The sequence below is a fragment of the Branchiostoma belcheri genome, unplaced genomic scaffold (genome assembly GCF_001625305.1).
Source record: "Branchiostoma belcheri isolate BF01 breed outbred unplaced genomic scaffold, Haploidv18h27 scaffold39, whole genome shotgun sequence".
NCBI lineage: Eukaryota > Metazoa > Chordata > Leptocardii > Amphioxiformes > Branchiostomatidae > Branchiostoma > Branchiostoma belcheri.
Window position 1 is genome coordinate 2461629 of NW_017804009.1, and position 24562 is coordinate 2486190.

Consider the following 24562-nt stretch of genomic DNA (forward strand, 5'->3'; position numbering starts at 1 on the left):
CGCGCATCAGTTTTGGGGCTCCCGGAGGATGTCATCCCTATAATCAAATCAACATGGCCTAAGCCATATTCGGCTATGTCAGACAGAGGCTTTACGTTTTGATCGTTGTGAGCAGGATTGCTGCAAATCTCCCTACTAACACACTCTCTGGGTACATCAGGTATTGTAAAATGGGCTGTACTCGAAAACTGCCACTGGAGGAGCTTCACCAGACGGATTGCGGATATACTTGTCAGGCCATGTTGATTTGATTATATGGATGGCATCCGCTTGAATCTCCAAAACTGATGCGAGCGTGCGAAAAGAAAAAGAAAATGACAAAAAAAAAGTTGAATTCATTATGAAATCTACGTGGTCATGAAGGCTGAACAAATTTCTCGACCAAATACAAAGATTATATGGTATGGAATATAACAGACTCTTCTCTTTTCCTTTGGAATTGATTTTCTCATTCTACGACATTAGTATCGTTTTCTAACACTTTTGTAACCAATTTACAGCATACCTTTGCTCATTTTGCAGCTGCTTTATATCATTTACAGTATGGTTTTGTTTGTTTGCTTTTTTGTTTTGAAACGGAAAATTCATGCGCGCCCGGATGCCATCCATACAATCAAATCAACATTGCCTTACGATCATGATGGATTCAAACTGGGATACACTCTTTTTTCTCCTCAAAAGCCTTGTGGATGACCTCCATTGATGGATCTGTGTGACCCCCATTATATAGTTGATACCTACGACAATACAAGGACCATACAGGGAATGAAGCCGGTATACGTGTTGACCATCCATCTCAATCCCCAACACGAAGATCGGACAGTTTTAGCACAAGTGTGGGCTTTTCTCGCATTTTACCTGTCATCGCAGCGAGTAATTTATTCCGACGTTCTTTGGCCAGAGCAATGTAGGTCAGAGACTGTGCCCAGTAGAGTAACGATCATTACCCTTTCGATTTTTCGCATGCCATCAAGGAGGAATTTTGAGGTTAGGGGGATCAACATCGAAATAACACGAAATGGCCCTATTTGCAAGTTGTTGGTGACGCCTCAGGGGCGGAGGCATTTGTGTAAGTACTACGATCGCTTTGAAAGAATTTCAAAAATTGCACGAATGCATTCCCTAGGGAATTGCTTTTGAGATAGCCTCCGGCCTTGTGGTCATCGGGACGAGCAGGAAAGGCCTATGTTACCATGCATGCAAAAGGCACCTTTTCGGGCAAAATGTGGCTTTTTGCGCACAGAATATTAATGATATTTCAACAATGTTTTCTTCTATCAAGAGAGAACAAATTTTCTTGCTCATAAGAAAGAACAAGGGGCAACGTATTCAAGCTTATAGTGCTTCAAATATGTTTTTAGTTTCAACTATATGATGCTGGTCGTTTTTTTCATAACTTTACTGTGTGATACATGTAGTGTTATAGTGATGTTTTGTGTAAGGAATTTTATTCACTTGTGTGTTTTCTATCATGTATGTTTGTGTCAGTCTTGCTTTTTTTATTATTTTTCTTTGCTTTCATGATGCTGTTGCATTCAATGCTTGTTTTTCAATTTTCTTGCGTGAAAAACATGAATGCACACCCCAATTCTTCCACGACTGGGTTTCGTGCTGGCCAGTGAATTCCTGCTGTAGTCTACATCTCAGGGTGGACATGGCGAAGTTAACCTGTGGGTATGAAGAGAGAAAAGAGCATAAATGAATCCAAGCCAGCTTTAGCCAGCTATGATTACTAGTAAGGCCATGTTGATTTGATTATATGGATGACATCCGCGCGCGCATGAATTTTCGGCCGTTTCCAAAGAAAAAAAAGTTTTCAACCATACCTTTAAATCGTACAAAACAGTTGCAAAATGAGCAAAAATATACCATAAGTTACAAAAAATTAATAAAAACTATACCAATGTCGTAGAATGCCAAAATCAAACGAAAAAAGACGAAATTGTAAAGAAATGAATTTGAAGACTAGATTATTCGCCGAACAATATTCTGTGCCATTTGCTCAACCCTCATGACCACGTACATTTCATAATGAAAAGAACTTTTTTTTTGCAAAACTTTTTTTTTTATTCGCACGCGCGCATCAGTTTTGGGGCTCCCGGAGGATGTCATCCATATAATCAAATCAACATGGCCTAACTTAAATTAACAAGATTTGAAGTCAAGTTTTACACATAAATGTAAATATGCAAAGCATGTGAGTCGATGAATTTTACAGAATGCAATGAAGCGGTCACATAAATACACCCTTTCCTGGCAATGAAATTAGCGACATCATGAAGTATACATGCCTTAAGAGGTCCCTGGCAGCTTGCGTTGGAACTGCAGGGCCGTTTTTTGCCGGTGGACAATTTACTCCAAGGGCGCTCTTTGGTACTGCAGCCGACCAAAAAGTCCTCTCCTTGGAGCAAATTGTCCAACGCAAGCTGCTAGGGACACCAAATTTACGTCACTTGTTCCTTACTCCAACAACTTTCTACCACATAAAAATCATGACTGTAGAATGTTTAAAACAGGAGATACAAAGCCCGGAAGGTCAGCTGCAGTACCAAAAAGCACCGCTAGGGGGCACCAAAAGTCAAATCAAGTGGCCCGCGTACTTTTTCAAAAGAGTAATGTCTCATGAGTATTTGTACCAAGTTTGGTGCTTGTATCACAATTTGAAAGATTATTTCAGTTATCTGCCCCACTAAAACAAAAAGTCGGTACTTTCCGATCAGTATAGAACTTCTCACAAGCGGCACACACGTCGCTAGCTGCTAGCTAGTGAGAGACTCAGAGAGCGTAAAACAAACCTGTACGTGTTATTCTCCCGTCACATCGATAAGCTGTAGAGTAGACAAGCTCTTGGTACGTACCTGAGTTGTATGTTGGGTGAAATACCGACGTACGATGTGAACCGAAAAAGGCTCGTAGAAAGACGACGAGAAACCCTCGAGACTTTCTTCCAAACCACGACACGGTCCGGAAGGTACTGGGGTTAGCGGAATGAGCTCCGCGGACCGGAGGTGGGATTCGATTTGCAAAGTGGAGACGGTTTCGTGTTTCAGGTTACTCCGCGGAGTTCACGTTCTTGTGGAAGCTTGTAAAACGTTTTTCAAGAGATTTTGTTCGAGAAGACTGTAGAGCTATGAAGATAAAGTTCTTGCATACCATTATGCTGTTGTAGTATGACTAGTATGCATACCGGTACATTTCACACATTTCACGACCGTTTTATTTTTTCACCTTCGCCAAGGAGTTTAGTTTTGGGGAGCGCGATTACTTTTGAATACCAGCGGATGGTAGCCTCCACCTGGCTAATCTCCAGTGGCAAAAGACAGGATTAGATTGGGTGGCGTATATAATGTATATACGGACCCTCCCTGGCAAATGGATACTGCCTGGCCAATATTTCTGTCTTTTGCCACCCTAGGATCCGCTTGAAGATTACCACCAGGCCTTCCTATGGGGATACGGATGGTAGCATTTGGCAAAAAGGAGAGTAAAATTGGCCAGGCGAGTCAGTCCGCGGAAGGTTGATTCTTTCCCTCACTGCGCGGCCAGCTAAACCGAAAGGCGGCCAAACTCCCCTGGCAAGTATTATTTATTCTTCCTATGTATAGCCAGCGTAGATAGTCCGGTAAGGACTAAGCGGGTGGGGTCTTGGTAAGGCTTGGAAATTATTAGATTTTGGGCGCCCTAGCGGCTTATAATGGTACTGCAGAGAAACGTCTGGTTAAGATATCTCGTGCTCTGGACAAGATCGGGTTACAATTAGAATAAATAGATAATAGACTCGGGAAGAGGGGACGTGATTTTGGACCTAGCAGCTAGTTCTGGTACTGCAGGGGCGTTTGTTTCAAAATAATTTCGCATACTTCGTATTTTGAACGAATTCACTAGGATTCGTATTTTGAACATTGAATATTTCTATATTTCTGTACGCAGGTTATCTTGAGTATCTGCAAAGATGTACAGTGGTGGGTTGCAATCTCCAAGCAGATATTTTGGTGGCTGCAAAATTACATTCTGTACTCTTGTTCTTGTCAATTTCTGTTTGCAATTAGCCTTCGGGCACGAACGTGCGATAAAGAGCTCATCGATCAATACGGTATCAAATTGGCCAATACACTATACATGGGGGTCAAGTGGTACCTCGGGTGGCCAATTTGATCGTCCGAGTGTATCTGCTTGGAGATTACACTGTATTGAACTTTCGACCTTTGAACTGATAGATGACGTAATGTTGACGCAAACGGTGCGAAACTGGAGCCCGTGACGACAGCAGGTTCTAGAGACATTTTTGCAGCAGAAAGTCGCCATGTTGCGGGTGTGTGAGAAACTCCGTGAGGCGGACGAGAAGGGCAGGAGGTACGGACTAGCCCGTGCGGAGACAGGCTACCTCCGTGCCCTGGTGGACGCCATGGCCGACACGGACAGGATGGCGGAAGTGGAGCTGCTCAAAACTCTGGGCGACGTGAACGTGGAGAAGGGAAGACTCGGGAAGGACGTGGGGAAGTTCAACACCGCCTTGGCGCTTTATCTGGCTGCTATGGTACGGTGTTACCATGAAGAACAGGCAGATGGTATACAACACCGCTACCACTATACAAAGAGGCTTTTACAAGGGCTGTCGTCACAGGGTAGGGAACAGTCTACTGAAGACAAGGAGACGACTACACCTGCAAAGATGGCGGTAAAGTTCCAAATCCTGGACAAGAGGCGGGCTACCGGAGATAGCACAGACTCTTTGCTGGTTGGATACGCAAAGGTGATGGTAGAGGCGATAGTAAACGACAACAGCATGTTAGAAACAGAAGCGATTAAGAGTCTGGGTGACGTGTACCTGAAAAGAGGAACAGAAACTGGAGACACTAGAGACTTGACCAGAGCTACTGCTCTGTACAACAGGGCACTGGCGCGGTGTCACAACGTTCATGGAACAGTTGTCATTGTTCACCGCTTACTGCACACCGGAAAAATCAGGCAAGACATCGCCACAACAAGAAACAAGGTGAGATAATTATATTTTACCTAGTCACCACTCGCGAGTGTACATGTACTTCCGGGCTTCGAGTAGGTTTGTTTATCCCGTCATGCATTTCGGGGCATTATTGTTCATCGCTTACTGCACACCGCAAATATCAGGCAAGACATCACCACAACAAGAAACAAGGTGAGTGAACTACTAGTATGTTGACTTGAGCATGACGGAACTCGCCAGTGCTGACTGGACTTCCGGGTTTCAACTCGGTCTGTTTATCTCCATAGATCCCCTGAGGCGAACGTACGGCTTATCGTGTCGTTCAAGCTCAAATGCCTCTTTCGCTGCGATACCAAATTGTTTTACCTTGTTCTACTTTTTCTTGCTGAATTACCCGAACAAAAGTATACGCGGAGTCTGTACTGAATATTTGGAAAAAAATGTTCAAAAAGTTGTGAATATGCATGTACCTCTGTCGGTGGGTATGTGTACATCTTGACAACATGCCCAAATATAAACAACTAATCCAGAATTAGTGGGGTCGAGTGGCGTAGCGGCAGCGTGCTCGACTCAGAACCAAGAGGTCCCGGGTTCGAGTCCTGACATGCCACCGATCTTGTGCCCTTGGGAAAGGCCCTTTACACGACTTTCCTCACTTCGCTCAGGTGAAAATGAGTATTGTATTGTCCCCTGCGTTGGTGGCGGCAATAATATAAGTTGAAAAAAACTTGACGGTGCCGTCACCGCGTCTTGTGACAACATGTTGGAATTAAAAAAAAAACTAATCCAGGAGCCAATGCCTGAAAAACGTTTGCTTTTACCTTCCATCGGTCATGTCAGGTCGTTTATTTTTCATTTTTAGTTTATCAATTTGGCTGTTCCACCCTCATGCACGGCCAGGGCAGCCCAACTAGCCAGTGGCTATTAGGCCATGTTGATTTGATTATATGGATGACATCCTCTGGGAACCCCAAAACTGATGCGCGCGTGCGAATAAAAAAAAAAGTTTTGCCAAAAAAAAGTTGCTTTCACTATGAAATCTACGTGGTCATGTAGGTTGAACAAATGGCACAGAATATGTTATGGGAATAATCTACTCTTCGAATTCATTTCTTTACATTTTTGTTTCTAAATGTTTTCCTTGCAACTCATGGTATATTTTTGCTCATTTAGCAACTGTTTTGCACGATTTACTGTATGGTTGAAAACTTTTTTTTTTTGAAACGGCCGAAAATTCATGCGCGCGCGGATGTCATCCATATAATCAAATCAACATGGCCTTACAAAGGGCTTGTCCTACTGACGGGACATGACAAACCATCACAGCAACATATAGGGTTGCCTAACAATTAATGTCAGGTCGTATACGTATACCTTCGACCAATGGCTCGAAGTTCATTTGCGGATTACATGACCACCTGTTCATCATATATTATACTACTTCCTATCGGCTCTTGCAGGGAGCAACACGTACGCAACGGCAACACGGCGTGAGAGGACGAAAGGGCCACTTCTCTGCCTTCTCAACTGCGCCCTCTAGCGACGAGACCAGCGGTCAAGTTGCTGACGACATGTTAGTGCATGGATTTTCTTGTCTAATGTAACAAGAATTGTTCCCATGAATATGGCCACATTTGATATTTTGTATTGAAATGTGGCATAATATTAAACCAGATGAAATCAAGTTTTGGTAAACTAACGTTAACAATGAATTAGGCAGCCTTAGTAAATATGGAAAGAAATGTATTACACATGTCATTAAATGTTACTGTGCATAACATCGGTATAACGTTGTAGAGATTTTATGTAACAATACTAACGGATGCTTGGCATACATGTACAGTTCCTTTTGTTTTGCAGTTCTAACCTTTGTGTAGCCTGGGTGCCTTGCGATTTGTAACGGCAACGCCGAATTTTTTCGACGGCTAACCTTTGTGAAACACGTTTGTTTCACAACAACGTCTCGTTGTTCAGATCCTTCCGCAGGTACATCCAGACGGCAGACCGTGACTTGAGAAATGAAGACCTGGATGCAGCGGAGCAGAACCTGGTAGCCGCCTTGAAGCTTGTTCACGGTCTGTAATACATTTTCCATCCATTTTCTTCTTAAAGGACTAAATTTCAAAGTCGCACTAAAGTTTCAAAAATAATTTCTTCTATCATGAAATATTAATTCCAATTTCCATGGCTATAGATATCACATTTTACAAGCGACAAGTGGACTTTAAAGACCCAGTAGTGTTATTTTTGTATGGCTCTCCAAAACAAAAATATAATTCATGAAAGTATCAGTTTGATCCATCGCAATAATTTCTCCATTTCTTTCTTTTTTCTACATACAGATCGTAGTAAACCCAACAAGGCTAAAGAAGCCGACTGTCTGTGCAGGTTGGGTGACGTCTACGTCGAGCGAGGTAAGCGGACAGGAGAAGGTAGGAAATTCACACAGGCGGCAGCTCTGTATAACGCCTCTATGGCTAGAACAGATGGAGACAAACAAAACATGATAACAAAATTGCAGGAAACAGAAAAGCAGTTTCTCAGAAACACCTGTAACCTTGACTGTGAACCATGCCCGTATAGCAGCGCGTTAGATCACAGAAAGGAACTAGACAACTCGCGCGCCCGTGCAAAATCTCAGCTCGAAACAATTCATCAGGAACACAACCCTTATCAGTATGATGAAGACGATCCTGTCGTGAGAGAGGTAGAGATCAAACGAGCTGAAGCAATCAAGAACTTGTTCAAGAGCATCACAGGTGGAAGACGAGAGTTTATCCAAGTACTGACAGATGAATGCATCGCCAAACTCGGACCTCCTCCCTGTAAGTATGCTTTCATCGGGTTGGGGTCACAGGCCACAGAACTGGTGACGCCGTACTCCGACCTGGAGTTCGCCATTCTGACTGAGGAGGGGAAGGGTGATGATGATACACGGAGGTACTTCCTATATCTCACACACTATTTACACCTAAAAGTCATAAACCTTGGGGAAACCATCCTCCCAGCCATGGCCATCCCGTCACTCAATGACTTTCTCTCAGAAGATCCAGGGAAAGATTGGTTCTTTGACTCTGTCACACCTCGCGGCTTCGCCTTCGACGGCTTCATGCCATGGGCTTCTAAGACTCCGTTTGGAAGAGACAGAACCAAAACGAAAGATCCAGTTAGTCTCATCCAGACTCCTGCCGAGTTGGCCGAATATCAGCATCTGCACATCGCCCTGGCGGAAGGCTATCACCTGTCAGACATCCTCAGACGGGTGGCCTACTTAACAGGAGACAAGTCGTTGGTGAATGATTATGTGGACAGAGTCAGCAAAAGTGTAGACCGTTCCCCTGTGCTGTCACGGTTGTCAGTTTCATTTGAGGATGATATTCGGCAAATAGAAAATGTTGAACCAACGGGGAAACTGTTGAATGTCAAGAAACAAATCTACCGTTTTCCCAGCGTGGCCGTTGAAGTGTTGAGTATTTGCTATGGTATCACGATCCCCAGTGTGTGGGGAACGATAGAAGAATTGCACAAGACACAGCGGATCAGTGACGAAGATGCCCACCACTTGACTGTACTGATCAGCATCTCAGCGGAGCTACGGTTAAGAACGTACATTGCGAACGGAGGACAGAAGGACAAACTTTCTCCTCTCACGCAAATGAAAGTCCAACTGGACAAACATGACGTAGATGACACCTTCGTTGAGTCAGTTTTCTTCATACCAGACTCAAAAATGCTTTTCAGATACTACTATACCGCCATCCCATTGAAAAGATGCATTATGGATACAATTACAAAGGAAATCCAATGACAAAGGTATTCCCAACTTCAATCTTTGACACCTCATCTCTAATAAGGGGTCGAATAACATTTGAGCTGTTCCATCTCGATGCATCCATATTCCACCTGAAGCAGCATTAGAAGAAGCGGGAAGTGACAAGGAAAAACAGATTGAAATACTTCCTGCGTTAGGAAACGTCTTACAAGAGCGCGGTCACTTTGAGAAAGGAATCAGCTTCTACAAACGGGCACTTAGCGTTGGAAATGCCATTTATGGAGAAATACATCCCGTATTTGCTTCAATACTTCAAAACATTGGGACATGTTGGAGTGACCTTGGCGATCAGAGGAAAGCCGTCAGTTATCACGAACAGTCACTGAAGATGAGAAAAGCTACCGATGGTGAAACAACGCCACATTCCGACATTGCTTCATCACTAAACAACATTGGTAAATGTTGGTGTGACCTTGGTGATCAGAGGAAAGCTATCAGTTACCACGAACAGTCACTGAAGATGGCGAAAGCTATCCATGGTGAAACAACAGAGCATCCACACATTGCTTCATCATTAAACAACCTTGGGGCATGTTGGAATGAGCTCGGCGACCATCTAAAAGCTATAAGGTATTACGAACAGTCACTGAATATGATTAAACATATCTATGGTGGAACAACGGCACATCCTGTCATTGCTTCATCTTTAAATAACATTGCAAACTGTTGGAGGGCCCTTGGTAATCATGGGAAAGCGATCCGGTATCACAAGCAGTCACTTAAGATGAGGAAAGTCATCTATGGGGAAACAACAGAACATCCCGACATTGCTTCATCACTAAATAACATTGGAAAATGTTGGAGTCAGCTTGGTGATCAGAAAAAAGCAATCAATTATTACGATCAGTCATTAAAGATGATGAAAGCTATCTATGGTGAAGCAGCAGCACATCCTGACGTTGCTTTATCACTAAACAACATTGGGGCATGTTGGAATAAACTCGGTGATCAGAGGAAAGCTATCAGCTATTACGGACAGTCACTGAAGATGACGGAAGTTATCTATGGCAAAACAACGCCACATCCCGACATTGCTAACTCACTAAACAACCTTGGGAACTGTTGGAGCGACCTTGGAGATCAGAGCAAAGCTATCAATTATTACGAACAGTCACTAAGGATGAGGAAAGCTATCTATGGCGAAACAACTCCACATCCCAACATTGCTTCAACACTAATTAACATTGGTACCAGTTGGACTGAGATTGGCGATCAGACGAAAGCTATCAGTTATCACGAACAGTCACTGAAAATGATGAAAAGCTATCTATGGCAAAACAACGCCACATCCCGACATTGCTAACTCACTAAACAACCTTGGGAACTGTTGGAGCGACCTTGGAGATCAGAGCAAAGCTATCAATTATTACGAACAGTCACTAAGGATGAGGAAAGCTATCTATGGCGAAACAACTCCACATCCCAACATTGCTTCAACACTAATTAACATTGGTACCAGTTGGACTGAGATTGGCGATCAGACGAAAGCTATCAGTTATCACGAACAGTCACTGAAAATGATGAAAGCTATCTATGGCAAAACAACGCCACATCCTGACATTGCTTCATCATTATACAACATTGGGGTATGTTGGAAGAAACTCGGTGATCGGGGGAAAGCTATCAAGTATTACGAGCAGTCACTGAAGATGAGGAAAGCCCTCTATGGCGAAACAACGCCACATCCCGACATTGCTTCATCACTTAATAACATTGGGACGTGTTGGAATGAACTTGGAGATCAGAAAAAAGCTATCAGGTATCACGAGCAGTCACTAAAGATGAGGAAAGCTATCCATGGGGACGACACGGCACATCCTGATGTTTCTTCATCTTTAAAGAACATTGGGAACTGTTGGTATTGCCTTGGTGATACACGAAAAGCCATCAGGTATCAGATGCTGTCACTGAAGATGGAGAAAGATATCTATGGGGAAAACACAGTACATCCCCACATTGCTATGTCACTTAGTAATATTGGGGGATGTTGGAGTATGCTCGGTGATCACAGTAAAGCCATGAGGTATTACAAGCAGTCGTTGGATATGATGAAAGTTCTCTACGGGGACAACACCGCACATCCCAACATTGCAACACTACTGATTAACATTGGATTATGTGAAAATGCCCTCCGCCGCTAGTTATTGCTAGTTAATCGCCACTCAAGATTAGTCAACTATGGAAACATGGCGGCACATGCCCAATCCGTCTTGCCATATCGTCTCATAATATAACTTAATTGTTCAAACGTTTGTGCACCATACAACGTAACTTCTATTGCTTAAAGTAACGGCAATACTAAGAACTTTAGAAATCATTGGAGGATACTAGATATTTGTAGTCTTTGGTGAAATTCTGAAAAATTGAATACTTTCAAAAGTCTAGTAAAGTAGTGCAGAAAGCCATATGTTTCTTGTCCTGTCTTTGTTGGTATTTACTTTATTACTGATATAATAGTGTTTCTTAGTCAGGATGAAGAAGGTAATATCTGCATTTGCTCACAAATGTTGGCTGACTGGTTAAAAACCTATGACCACACGTATAAAACTGTATATAGATGCATACACTGGGCCACTAAGTTAAAAGCAAGCTGTCTCCACCTCGTTAATGTCGATCTGTAGTCACCCGCTATATAATAAGTCACTACGTCTTTATTTGTCGTGTGATACCCGTTACGTTCAGAAGCGTTCGTATTTTATGAAGTAGTAGTAGTAGTAGTAGTAGTAGTAGTAGTAGTAGTAGTAGTAGTAGTAGTTGATTATTCTTTATTTTTGAACAGAGGGAACAAAAGCATGAAGGCAGCCTTCGGGCTGAAGTGCACAGCTTTGACGTAATATCTCACAATTACTTGTGCTACACATAAAACAAAGTTATATTGCAGCTTGATTAACATATAGTCTGCACAAGTTGATCAATACTTATTATGAACTTCGTTCAATCTCTTCCCCAAGCGTAATTTGCATAATACCAGAGGTATGCATGTCTCTACTGAGACTTAAGCTTGCCGCCACCTTTAGGGCAATACTTCCTACAGACGAGCGAACATCCGCACCACACGGCCCCCAGGACAGCTGAACAGACGGACAGCAGGAATACAGCCACGTCCAGCAGGTAGAACTGGTACCACGGCAGCTCCACGGCGCGTGCGCGGAGATGGGGCAGTCCGCCATGTTTGATGACGTGTTCTATCCACCAGACGGCCCGCTCCATGGGTGACTGGGGCTGGTCACGGTGCAGACGGGACAGGCGGGCTGCCGTCTCACGGTAGCTGCGAAGGGTAGAAATTAGAGAGAGACTTGGTCCTTTTGAAAAGGACCAAATCTCTTTCTAAATGAAACAACATTAAGTATGGCAGTAGACTCTCTTTTCTATGGTATATCAGCTCAAACGCACAATTATGCAGGAATCAAATTTGAACTCAAAGTCTTTAGGTTCTGAACCACATTGACGACAAGTATTGATGCACACCACATCCTGTACGCCAGTGGTATGCCCAATAATAGCCTGACTTCCAGGCTGTTTTCAGGGCCTAAACAGACCAGTTCCTCGGCTCCAGGGCCAACATGCTCCCAAGGAAAATTATGCCACAACCCCCCCCCCCTTAGTTAGGTAATAGGCACGCTGGCTAAGTAACTCTGGGCCTAGCTTGCCATGGGTCTGACATCCAGGCAAACCCAATCGACATCAGCGGTACCTGTTGTTGGTGAGAACATGTAGAATGGCCTGGTACAGCTGGTCGGCGGTGACCGTGCTGAAGTCCAGCGTCGCCCCCAGCCCCCTGGCCACCACCCGGGCGGCGTTACTGGGCTGGTCCCCGAACAGCGGCAGACAGACCATGGGCACGCCGTGGTGCAGGGCCTCGTACACCCCGTTCGACCCGGCGTGTGTTACGAAGACTCTGGTCTTTGGGTGGGCTGCAACAAACGCAGTATGTCAGTATTAGCAAATCATCTGCTCATGGAAAATGTATAATAAAGATCGGAATGTCAGATTGAAAAATATTACAGACACAGGACAGGACTGATGCACTTCTAACTTAAAATAGTGATGTTTAGGTGATCCAAAGTATGTCCTATATCACTGCAGTTGTACTCTCGTTATCGCTTCATTATTTTTATTTCCCCATATTTTGTCTGCCTTATAAATGACAATCTTACCCAGTAGGTCGTTCTGAGGCAGCCACTCCAGCAGCTTGGTGTTGTCGCCCAGCCCGGCCGGCTTCTCTCCCACGTAACGCCACAACACCTTCTGCCGGAGTCGGGCGAAGGCCGCCGCAAAGATTTCTCTCTTATCTTCTGGCATTGTTTTGAGTACCGACCCAAAACTGACGACAATCACTCCATCGTCCCCGGAGCTCTGGACAAACGTTTCCATGTCCTGTAAAACGATTCACCACAAAGTGTGAGTTTTCTTGAATGTCAATCGATATCAACCAACTTTTATCATCGAGAATCTCTTCAACATTAGCAGAAAGGTAACTAAGTACACATACACACATCCCTGGCCTTTGTACTGAACACTATCAACTGACACAGACATACACCATTACACACACACACACACACACACACACACATACATACATACATACACACACACACACACACACACACACACACACAAACAAACAAACAAACGCAAACATCCCTGGCCTTGTTACTTAACACTGTCAACTGACACAGACATGCACCATTACACACACACACACACATACATATAGGGGCGAGCCTTTCTTTCATATTGGCCTAAACGAGCCTGTAAACTAAATAGCTGCAACCTGCCTAGCTTTTCAACTCATCTTAGTCAGTGGGGCGGCCTCACGGACATTCAGTCCCCCAACTTGAACCATGTTGGGCATGATGGGTCGAGGAAAGTCCAGCACATTGTCGGTTTGATAAAGCCACAAGTCTGTACGTGACGTGACGCTCTGAATCGTTTCTTTCTCGCCGACATACGTACGGACCAGGTCGTTATAGAGGCTACTCGCACCCCAGCGTGCTAGCATAGGCACAATAGTATACACGATCGCGTTCTGAAGTCGCTGTGTAAAGGTCATATCATCAGTAAAGTCAGAAAGTAGAGATGGCACGTACGACAAAGGCAGAGGCACACCTGTAGTTTTTTCGTCAAGACAGTAAGGATCCACACGCATAACAGCAATGTGGGGAACCCGGAAGTCTAGATGAGCTGAAAGGATAGCACCACAAGGAGAGAGGGGGTTGGAGATAACAACACTGTACTGGGATGCCCTCAGGTGGGCAAGCAAGCCATTGTCCCCCAGAAGAAGGGCGCAGGAGTTTGAAATCTCTCCGAACATAGCGACTAATATTTCACCTTGCTCATAGCGAGACCGTTGCCTAGCCAGAGAAAGAGCGCCTTCCTTTTCTTCGAGCCTTGCTTCGGTTCCCTGGTCTTAGAATGCCTCAAACTGAAAGTCAGGCCGCTCCGTTCGTCGTTTTTGCACAATGTCCTCCGAAACAACCACGGTGACGATATGGCCTCTGCCCACCAAAGGCAAAGCACGGCCGATTCGGGCTAGAGCCGTCCAGTGGCTTTTGCCTCTTGGGGGAGGTACAGCAGAACGTTCTCTGAGGTACAGGACTGTATGGAGATCAAACCCAGGAAAACTAGTACATATATAATATATATAATGGCGGAACAGCGACGCTTCGACGCGATTTCCATGTCACTGCCCTTCACTCCTATCCAATGACGCTGAGCAGGTGATCAAATTTCATGTAACTTAAGTGCAAACAAAGCACGTAGACACAGACTCCGGACAAGGTCTAAGGAATTCATGCCGAAACTTAAGTCTGGAGGGAGTGTAAAGGGTCAGTTACTGGTCTATATGCACATAGCCAGGCCAGACAGGTAGGCGTAGCCGTCTAACCAGTTTGTTTAAACGCCCTTGGGACTTGGTGCATGCTGGGAAAACAGGGCCTTTGACCTCTACGAACTTTGCCCTTGTTACATGAAATTCGATCACATTTTCAGCGTCATTTAGAAAGTTGAGAGTCCAGAACAGGGACATGGGAGCTGCATCGAAGCCTTGATGTCCCGCAATTTTTCTGGGTTTCCTTAACTTGTCAAACGTAGAAGCAACGAGCTTCTATTTTTTCCTTCATATTTAACCGGACTAATTAACCGGACTGATTCGGGACTTACCAAGTTTTGGAATTATTTTTCCGCAACACACAAGATGGTGTAGCAGCAATAGCTACAGCTTCAGACACTTGATATATTCATACATTGTACAGTACGTGTTTTTGGCGACGTCTCAGGGGGGAGCCTAATGGTACAGTATTGTGTGCAGTTTCCAAGAATTCTAGGAATTGTACTGGCATGTTGTCCACAGGAATGGAATGTCCACAGGAATGTCTCGCATCTCTGGGATTTTGCTGATACACATCTATGCCCACATTCCTACGTAGTGTAATTCCAGGAAAACCCTGGCACATTGTGGAAATTGTACAGATTCACAACTGAGCAGACACATACTGATTCACATCCCTGTTCATGCCCGGAGCCGGAGGCTAATTGCCAGTTACAAAGTAACATAAAAGAACATTAAAGAACAGTATATAAAATAACTAAAAATCTACATAATGAAGGGTAGTTGTCTAAAATGATAGCTATGTCTAAAACTATGTCTGAAGGGTTTGACCTCTCTATTGTGACTTTAGAAGACATGTACACGTTTGACTTTATATCTGTAAGATCCTGTAAGTCTCCAGCTCCTCAGCATTTTCCCAACGTGTTCAGGGTCACAATGTGAGTTATCAGAATGCCACAAAAAGGAGTATCCATTGTGATCTAATACCGGTATGTCTTTAACACGTTGCCGTAAAGTTCGTCTACGGGTATTTGTTGGAAGGCTTTGCTGTAACTGTACGAGGAGAGCATCCATTTGAAGGGAGTGTGAGGTTGTGCCCATTTGGACCAAGCATATATACAAATATCTGTATCTAACGGAAATCTACCTACCCTGTCTGCTCTACAGGCGACATTGCTGCTATTTCTAAATAATATAAAAACACTAAGAACATTTTTACAGAATTGGTTGTATACATTTTCTATAGGTATCATATGTAGTTTAATGTTTCTTCATGAGACACAGAACTGAAAACTAGTCCTTATAGTGGTGAAACAGACCGGCCACTGTGTGGGGTCAGAAAACACCTCTAAGCTTACCCGCTGAGACTGGTTACCAGGCTAGTAATCCCTGAACTCGGGCCGCCAAGATGTACCTCGATCCCTGTGATGACTGTCTCAAACCAAGCCAAAGTGAACTCTCTTCTCAGACCCACTATCATGCCCACATTCTTTCCCCACATGCCCTTCAAGTGTATGTCCTACATTCTTGCCCACATTATTTCCCCACATGCCTTTCAAGTGTATGTTCTACATTTTGGCCCAGATTCCTTCCCCACATGCCTTCCAATTGTATGTCCAACACCTACTTTGATTTTTCTTGACACGTCGTTTGCATACTATCTTTCATACTTTTTTATACTCTTTAATTTGATAGTATTTGTCTTTAGTGTATTGAGGATACTTCTCCTGGAACAATGACAATTTCATGTTATGCTTGTCGTCCGGAATAGTAGTGCACGCGTCTGTTGGAACTTTTGATACAGTAGATGGTTTTTGATGTCAATAGATAGAACAAACTGTAACTGACATTTGGGTGTGTATTGGGTGTTATTTTTAACAAACTCATGACAGACCAAAACGTACCTTCCCTACAGTACCAGGGAAAAGAACGAGAGGGAGGCAAAGGAAGAAATGGGACGTCAAGGTCAAGGAGTTGACCGGCTCGCCCCTTGCCAGTGCCCAAGCGCTGGCTCATGACAGAGAGGAATGGAGGAAGGCAGTGTGCTAAGCCACTAGGTGCCCCCACGACCACCCCCGGGCAAGGGACCGGTAAGACGGTAAGATGTTCAAAATATGGATCGACAGACAGGTAGGATATTTAACTGCTAATGGCCCACCCCGAGGTATATATAGTGTGATAAGGCATTGTCAATGTAGCTACGCTCACTCGGTGGTTTTATTATGTGTTATAGCAACTGACAAGGCCTTATCACACTATTTACACCTTGGGGTGAGTCATTATCTACAGAAAATATTCTTAAATAAAGATTAAATATACTAGCAAAAATTACTATTAAGAATAATTCTAAAGTTTTTTGTTAAGCATGTTTGTATGCATGTGAGCGGAAAAATAAGCTGTTTTTTCAATGGTTTGCGTGGGACGATAGAGGTTCCTGTCGTGTCATTGTCACGTGCGTGTGCAACATTGATAAAGCAAAATTGATATGGTCGCGACGTCGATTATGAAAGTCTCTAAACACTGTCATACGTACGAGTACCATCTGTCTTACTGACAGAATCAGCTCTGAATGATATGGGGAGAAATAAGTGTCTTCAAGACCCCCATCTAAATTTTAAAAAAAGGATGTCTTTTCATATACCTTACAAGATCTAAAGAGCGGACTCCTTCTGATAAAGTAATCCACGTGATCTTCTGGCAGCTTAGCAGCCAGACCATTATTGTGGGCGTAAAGAAACGGACAAAAAAGCAAGTAGCGGTACACACCGGGACAGTCCCCTACTCTTTACGATACGTATGGTGGGTTCTTTGAAGTGCGTGGGACCATCATTTAACGTCCTATCCGATGGACGAAGCTAGGTACTCATTTTCCTGTTAGTGAAGTAAGAAAGTCGCGTAAAGCGCCTTTCCCAAGGGCCCACGATCTGTGACAAGATGGGGGTTCGAACCCAGGACCTCTTGGTTCCTAGCCGAAGACGCTACAGCTACGCCACTCGATCCCACCAATAGATATGCTAGATCTAGTGACAATTAGATTATGAACATCCCTAAACAATAACATGCTTACGAATGTCATCTGTCTTACTGACAAAATCAGATTTGAATGATACGGAGAGAAATACGTGTCTCCACGACTTCCATCTGAAATAATTGTTTTCATCTTTATCACACGACGTACAAAGAACGGACTCCTTCTGATAAAGTAATCCCCATGATCTTCCGGCAGCTTAACAGCCAGACAATTATTGTGGGCGTAAAGAAACGGACAAAAAAGCAAGTAGCGGTAATTTTAAATATTACATTTTGGGTAAACAAACTGGTGGCAAGAAGATGGTAGTATAAGGTGGAATAGATGATTATGATTTCTAAACAATTTTTTTAAACATGTTAAGACGGGTTTTATCACTCATCTTTTCGCAAATGTCTAGCAATAACTGACAACGTGTTCACGTCTGTTTCGGTACTTGCATCTTTTGTTTCTTGATGTAAAACTTTGAAAGATACGTTTGTTCCTATTAAACAAAGGAATGTTGACGTTTTCATCTCTTACATATCGTTTCCTTTTGAAAATTTTTACGCGTTGGGCTTCATAGATAATTTTATCAATGTGTGCATGTAAAATTTACTAATTGCCTAAAATTTAGGGGAACTTTCAGCATGCATTTGACAATGTACACTGCATGCCATTTTCAATATTCCACATCCGACCTGGCTGTGGTCTTAAAGTAAAGTTTTGATGTCATTCTTTTACTGAGAGGCTTCAATCATCTCTAATCTCAGATTATGGGATCTGGGTTCAGATTACCTTTTGTCTATAGCTAGGCAAGAACGTCTGTATAATGTCCTTGGTCTAGGACTCTACGTGAGTCGACAATCGCCTTGCCAGGAGCAGGACGTGTTTTTTTTTTGCTGTCCAGAAACCTTAAGTGTCGTCATGTCGGAAGAGGAGCAACAGTCTCAGGCTGGTGACACTAGTAAGCATGTACAATTTGGTTATCATATAAAATTTGGTAAACCTTTTGTTTCAGATGTTTGAGGGAAAAAAGAAAGAATTTCAATCATTTTATTTGCCATGCATCGAATTGCTGTCTAGCATTTTGGTATTTTTATTCCTTCTATTTCATAATTTTTTTAAAACTATTCTTGGTCAGTCCTAATTATTTGACGATTAGGTGAAGAGAAACGCCGTATCTTCCTGTAAGAATTTTTTTTTCTTTATTTATCTTAGGTGCCACAAACATGCAGCGGCCTGAGTCTTATTGGCTATCAAGTGCGGACGCCGCTGCAAGAATACCCAACCCTATGTACGCCTCCAATGCAGGTAAAACATGTACAGAGCTGATCATTTCCCTTTGGCTTTTGCTGGTGCCAATTTTCCGCAGGTGACTGACTAAATTTTCTTCACTTGTCTCAGGTGCCACACCCATGCAGCAGCCTCAGTCACTGCGATCACGTGCGGACACCGCTGCCAAAATACCGAACCCTATGTACACCTCCAATGCAGGTAAACTGATTACGGTCTTTATTTCATATTTGCATTTTCTACCTTGTATTAAACGCCTCAAATTATCCACGGATGGCTGCATTTAAATTTCAGCTGTTTTTTTTTTATTTTTAGGCGCCACGCGTATGCAGCGGCCACTGTCGTATTGGCGATCACTTGCGAACGCCGCTGCGAAAATGTTCAACCCTATGTACGCCTTTAGTTCAGGTAAATCGTTTAATTCATATTCCCTATCTTGTTCTGTATGTTCAATGCCCAATATTTTTCACAAATGACTTTTTTATATCTTTGTTATTTTTTCGCCCAGCCGACTCACCAATAGACCAGCCCCAGACTGATTACCAGGCACGAGCGAACGACGATGAAAACACACCCGACGTCACGTACGCCAACATACCAGGTAAAACGTTTTAAGTTTCTTTCATGTTTTTTTATTGCTTTGTGATTGCAATCTTACTAAAGCTAAGTCATTCTTTTAAGTAGTTACCGTGATTGGTCCGTAGTACTATTCGCGTACTTGGGTAGGTTTTCGTTGAGAATGTTCTAAAAAAGTTTGTCAAGATATTTCCACAGTTTCGTAATGCACTAAAAGCATTTTAGATGAAAAGTGCTCTGTGTTGGTATACTTCATTACGACAAAAGGGTCGAACATTTAGGCAAAACTGAGTAAATTGGGATATGCCAAATTTTCAGCCGACTCCGTCCGACATCATTTCTTTTTGTTTTTGTTTTTATTTTCCCAGACGACCCACCCATCGACCAATCCCAGACTGATTACAAGGCACGTGGCAACGACGATGAAAACACACACGACGCCACGTACGCCTCCGTACCAGGTAAAACGTTTCTTTTTTTTTTGCATCCTGTTTTTTCATTGCTTTGTGATTGTAACCTTACTAAAGCCTAGGTCACAACCCGCCATACGTGCATCTGTGTGCTGTCTACGTGAAAAAAACGGGGGCAAACGTAGGGGATCCGTGCGTGGTGAGGACCACCTCCATATGGAATCCTACGGATTTGGGAGCACGCAGACACGCCGTAGAACTTTAAGTGCATGTAATACTTTTTCCGCGTGCGGTCTGCTGATCCACCACCCGTGCGTGCGAGTATGTCCGTATGCTACGTACCGTACGTAAGAAGCACGTGTGAGTACGGCCTCCTTAGGCCACACCAATTTAATTTCTTTCATTTTTTTAGGCCACACCAATTTAATTTCTTTCATTTTTTTGCCCTGAACAGTCGAAAACAGTCCTTTTCTTACTACTTGTTACAGTCATTCGATCTTTTAATGCAGTGGTATCATTAAAAGTTCAAAATTCATTGTTTAAATTTTGAACCAGCCTGATGTGTTGACTCCATGGCTCTTATCGTACCATTTTGGGCCATAATACGATGCCTACGCCTGTTTCTATTTTCATTTTTTTTCGCCCGCCCGCTCCATTATTTTTCTAGAAAAATCCGTTAAACAAGAAATTAAATTGGTGTGGCCTTACGGTAAAGTTGCAATCGCACAGAGATTGTGCGTTGTAAGCACGTACAACTCACTTACCACTTGCGCAACGAACGATGTACGCAACCGCTCACGGCCAGACGTGGCGTGCAGACCACACTCTTGCACCTTGCGCAACCGTGCGAGTGACGTGCGTCGAAGCCACTCCTTCCCCACGTTTTCAGAAAAACGTAGCAGACGTGGCCTCCCAATAAAACGTACGGACAAAAGGCATGATCGGCGGGTTGTGACCGAGGCTTCGAAAGCGGATTGTTTCTTTTAAGTAGTTACCTTGATTTGTCTGTGATACCAATCGCGTAGTTTTAGTTTATCAAAAGTACTCCACATTTTCATAATGTACCAAAGCATTTTTAAGCACGAAAGAAACCACTATAAGCAAGCAGGCCAGAAGACCTATTTCTTCACCTTATAATACTGACGTCACATTTCCAAACCGGGGCCCGGCCGGCCGGTTTCTAAAACTTTATTTTTGCTTTGTTTTAGGTAAATCGTTTATAGCCCCTATGTTGTTCGTTTTGTATGTTAAAGGCTCAACCGTTTTTACAAATGACTACATTACATCGTATTTTTTGTCCAGACCATCCACCCTTGCACCAACCCCAGACCGAATGCCGGGCACGTGCGAACAACGATGAAAACACAAACGACGTCACACACGCCACCATACCAGGTAAAACGTTTTAGTTTCTCCCTTTTCCTTCATCCTTAAATTAGGCTCTTATTTCCACAGTCAATATGATAATGTTATTTTTGCTACTGATAAATTTGGCGTATTTCATACTCATGACATGTGAAAATTTTTTAAACTGAGCATCACTATGCGTAAATGTTGACGTAAACCATAACCTGAGCGAAGTATGTTTTTCGACCAGACGGCGCGTATCCGGGTGGAGCGAGCGGCCGCCGTGGTGTCTGTAGCTTCCTCCGCGCCCGCCGCAGCTGCCTGGCCGCCGGCATCGCCGTGCTGCTCAGCCTGGGCGTCGTGGGACTCGCCCCTCTGACGTTCAGCAATAAACAGGTTACAATCTTGTAAAGTATAGCCTGTTGTCCAGCTATTTTTCTGATTCTCATTAATTATAATATACTTTTAGGAGGTACAAGAGGTTAAAGAATTTGCTGCAGTTTTTGGAAAGTTTGCTTCTTACATTCAGTATTCTGACGTACGTAAATACATTTGTAGGAAATATCACAATTGTTGACAACTGTGACGCGCGACCAAGACAACATGCAAAAACTTTTCATCACTGTTGACGCCTTGAAACGCGACCAAGACGGCATGCGACAACTCTCCACCACTGTCGATGCCTTGAAGCGCGACCTGGACAGGGAGCGAAGCCGAACCACCGCCTTGGAGCAACGTATTCAAGGGAGGACTTTAAGTAAATTGGTTATTCAGCTGTTCTGTTGGTTATTTACTTTACTCTTACATCATTAGATAAAAGCAGGTAAAAAAACTGCGGGACACCTTTACATAATGTTTGTGTGGGGGGCGCATCATTTAAACCTGTCATAGTGAATATTTTCAATGTCGAATACAATTTATTGTTGATTAATGATATGTGTGTCATGATTTTTAATATGGCCCATCCATGGCCTGTTGCTGATACAAAACATGTTTTCCAGATACTTGTCCTGAAGGTTACACAATGTGGCGTGCAATCTGCTACAAGGCCTTCAACACACCTAGGTACTTCAATGGAGCGGAGGAGGCCTGTGGCGAAGACGGTGGCACCCTCGCCATGCCCCGAGACGCTGAGACCAGCGTCTTCCTCGTCTCCCTGTACAAGTCCGTGAGCAGCCGTAATTTCTTCTGGATCGGTCTTCACGATCGGCGCATAGAGGGAAAGTTTGAGTGGGTGGACGGTTCTGCACTTGGGTCGTACAACTCCTGGGAACCGGGACAACCGGAAAACTTTAAGGGCATCCAAGATTGCGTCATTTACCACGCATACGCAGTCACATGCCTGAAAGACACGTGGAACGACCAAGACTGCCACTCGTCGAATGACTTCATATGCCAAGTTGCTCCAGGTACTTATTGCATCTTTACTATTCCCTGAAACCATTACATGCAGTAAAATTGGCACAACTTAAGTAAGTACCCGTCAGAATAAGACATTAGACCACTATTACTCTTGTCACAAACCATGTCTGAACTAAATAAATCCTGTCTCATCCCTGATAACATCTGATTGGTTTTTCAGAACGCCCATAGGCGACAGGCTGGACTCTCACCACTACTGAACAACGGCTCTCCAACCATTCGCAGTAATACCGACAAAGTACCCCATTTCTCACATTTTTGCAATTAAAGCAAGCATAGTTTTATTACTTATTATCACTTATTTAGACAAGGCACACAATGTCCTTCTGATGGCAGAATATTATGAAGTTTATTTGATGAAAATTGGGGAAACATTCAGATGTAAGTTTCTCTGAATATTCGGAGGATAATTTTAGGAATGGTGATTCCTTGGTAGAAGTAGACGCTGTGCCAATAGAAATTTTATGTTTTATTGCTTTGATTACTTTTGTTATTATTGTAACTTATTGCGATACAATGTACAGGCATGCAATGTCCTTCTGGTAGCAAAATCGGGAACACTCGAATTAAATGAATTTCGGAGACAACAACTTGAACAAGTCTAAAGAAATAGCGGTTCTGTCACAGACGTACATGGTGTGCAAATATAACATGCATAGGTTTATTACTTTTTATTCATTTAATCAAGGCACACAATATCCTTCTGATGGCACAATTATATCAAGTTTACTTGATGAAAATGAGGTAAACATTCAAATGTAAGTTTTCCTGAATATTTGGAAGGTAGTCAGCTTAGGAATGGTGATTATGTGATAGAAGTAGACGCTGTGCCAGTAGAATATTCATATTTTATTGATTTTTATTGCTTACAATTTACAGGCACAAAATGTCCTTCTGGTGGCAGAATCATACCAAGTTATCTTGATGAAAAAATGACAACATTCAGATGGAGGGACTAAATATTTGGAGGATAGCCAGTTTAGAAATAGCGATTTTATCATAGGAGTAGACGCTGAGCCAACAAAATATTCATATTTTGTTGGTTTTATTACCTTATTACTATTGTCGCTTATTAAAATACAATGTGCACGCAAAGATACCATCTGGTGGCAGAATCACAAGTTTACTTGGTAATAAATTAGCAACACTTGAGTGAAGTTTGGAAGAAAACAACTCGAACAAATTTTAAGAAATGGTGCTTCCGTTACAGAAGTAGACGCTGTGCCAATAGAACATGCCTAGTTTTATTACTTATTATTAATTTTATAGACAAGGCAAACAATGTCCCTCTGTTAGCAGAATCATATTAAGTTTATTGATGAAAAAAGCCAAAATTCAGATGTAAGTTTTCCTGAAAATTTGGAGGATAGTTGTGATTGTGTCCTAAGCTGTGCCAGTAGAACATTCGTATTTTGTTGCTTTTTCTTACTTTTATTTTTAATGTTACCTATTACGATACAATGTACAGACACACAATGTTCTTTTAGTGTCAGAATCATATCAAGTTTACATGCTAAAAATTGGTAACACTATAATTGAGTGAACTTTGGGAGACAAGAACTTGAGCAAGTCTGAAGAAATGTAGGTCTGTAGAATTAGACGCTGTGCCAAAAGAACATACGGAATTTTATTACTTACGATTACTTATTTAGACAAGGCACATGGAATTTTGATGGAAGAGTCATATCATGTTTGCTTGATGGAAAAAAGACAACATTCATATATAAATTGTCCTGAATATTTGGAGGAAAGTTTTAGGATTCAATTTGGCAATTCTGTGGTAGAAGTAGTCGTTGTGCCAATGGAACATTCATATATTAATACTTTTTAAATTATTGGTAATTATTACGATACAATGTACAGACATCCAATG

General features: G+C 42.9%; 1 protein-coding gene and 2 pseudogenes across 1 annotated transcript in view; 2 read left to right on the forward strand and 1 right to left on the reverse strand.

The window, feature by feature from the left end:
- Positions 1-4255: 4255 nt before the first annotated feature.
- On the forward strand, positions 4256-10949 carry LOC109476722 (annotated as a pseudogene).
- A 773-nt stretch (positions 10950-11722) lies between these two features.
- LOC109476790 lies at positions 11723-14554 on the reverse strand (annotated as a pseudogene).
- A 4216-nt stretch (positions 14555-18770) lies between these two features.
- LOC109476791 (C-type mannose receptor 2-like) overlaps positions 18771-24562 on the forward strand; it is a 21592-nt gene continuing 15800 nt past the window's right edge. Inside the window, exons 1-4 of the mRNA XM_019777811.1 lie at positions 18771-18952; positions 21518-21663; positions 21826-22024; positions 22269-22676. Coding sequence (XP_019633370.1) covers positions 18871-18952; positions 21518-21663; positions 21826-22024; positions 22269-22676 — 835 coding nt within the window. The 5' untranslated portion in view covers positions 18771-18870. The remainder of the gene's footprint in view (positions 18953-21517; positions 21664-21825; positions 22025-22268; positions 22677-24562) is intronic.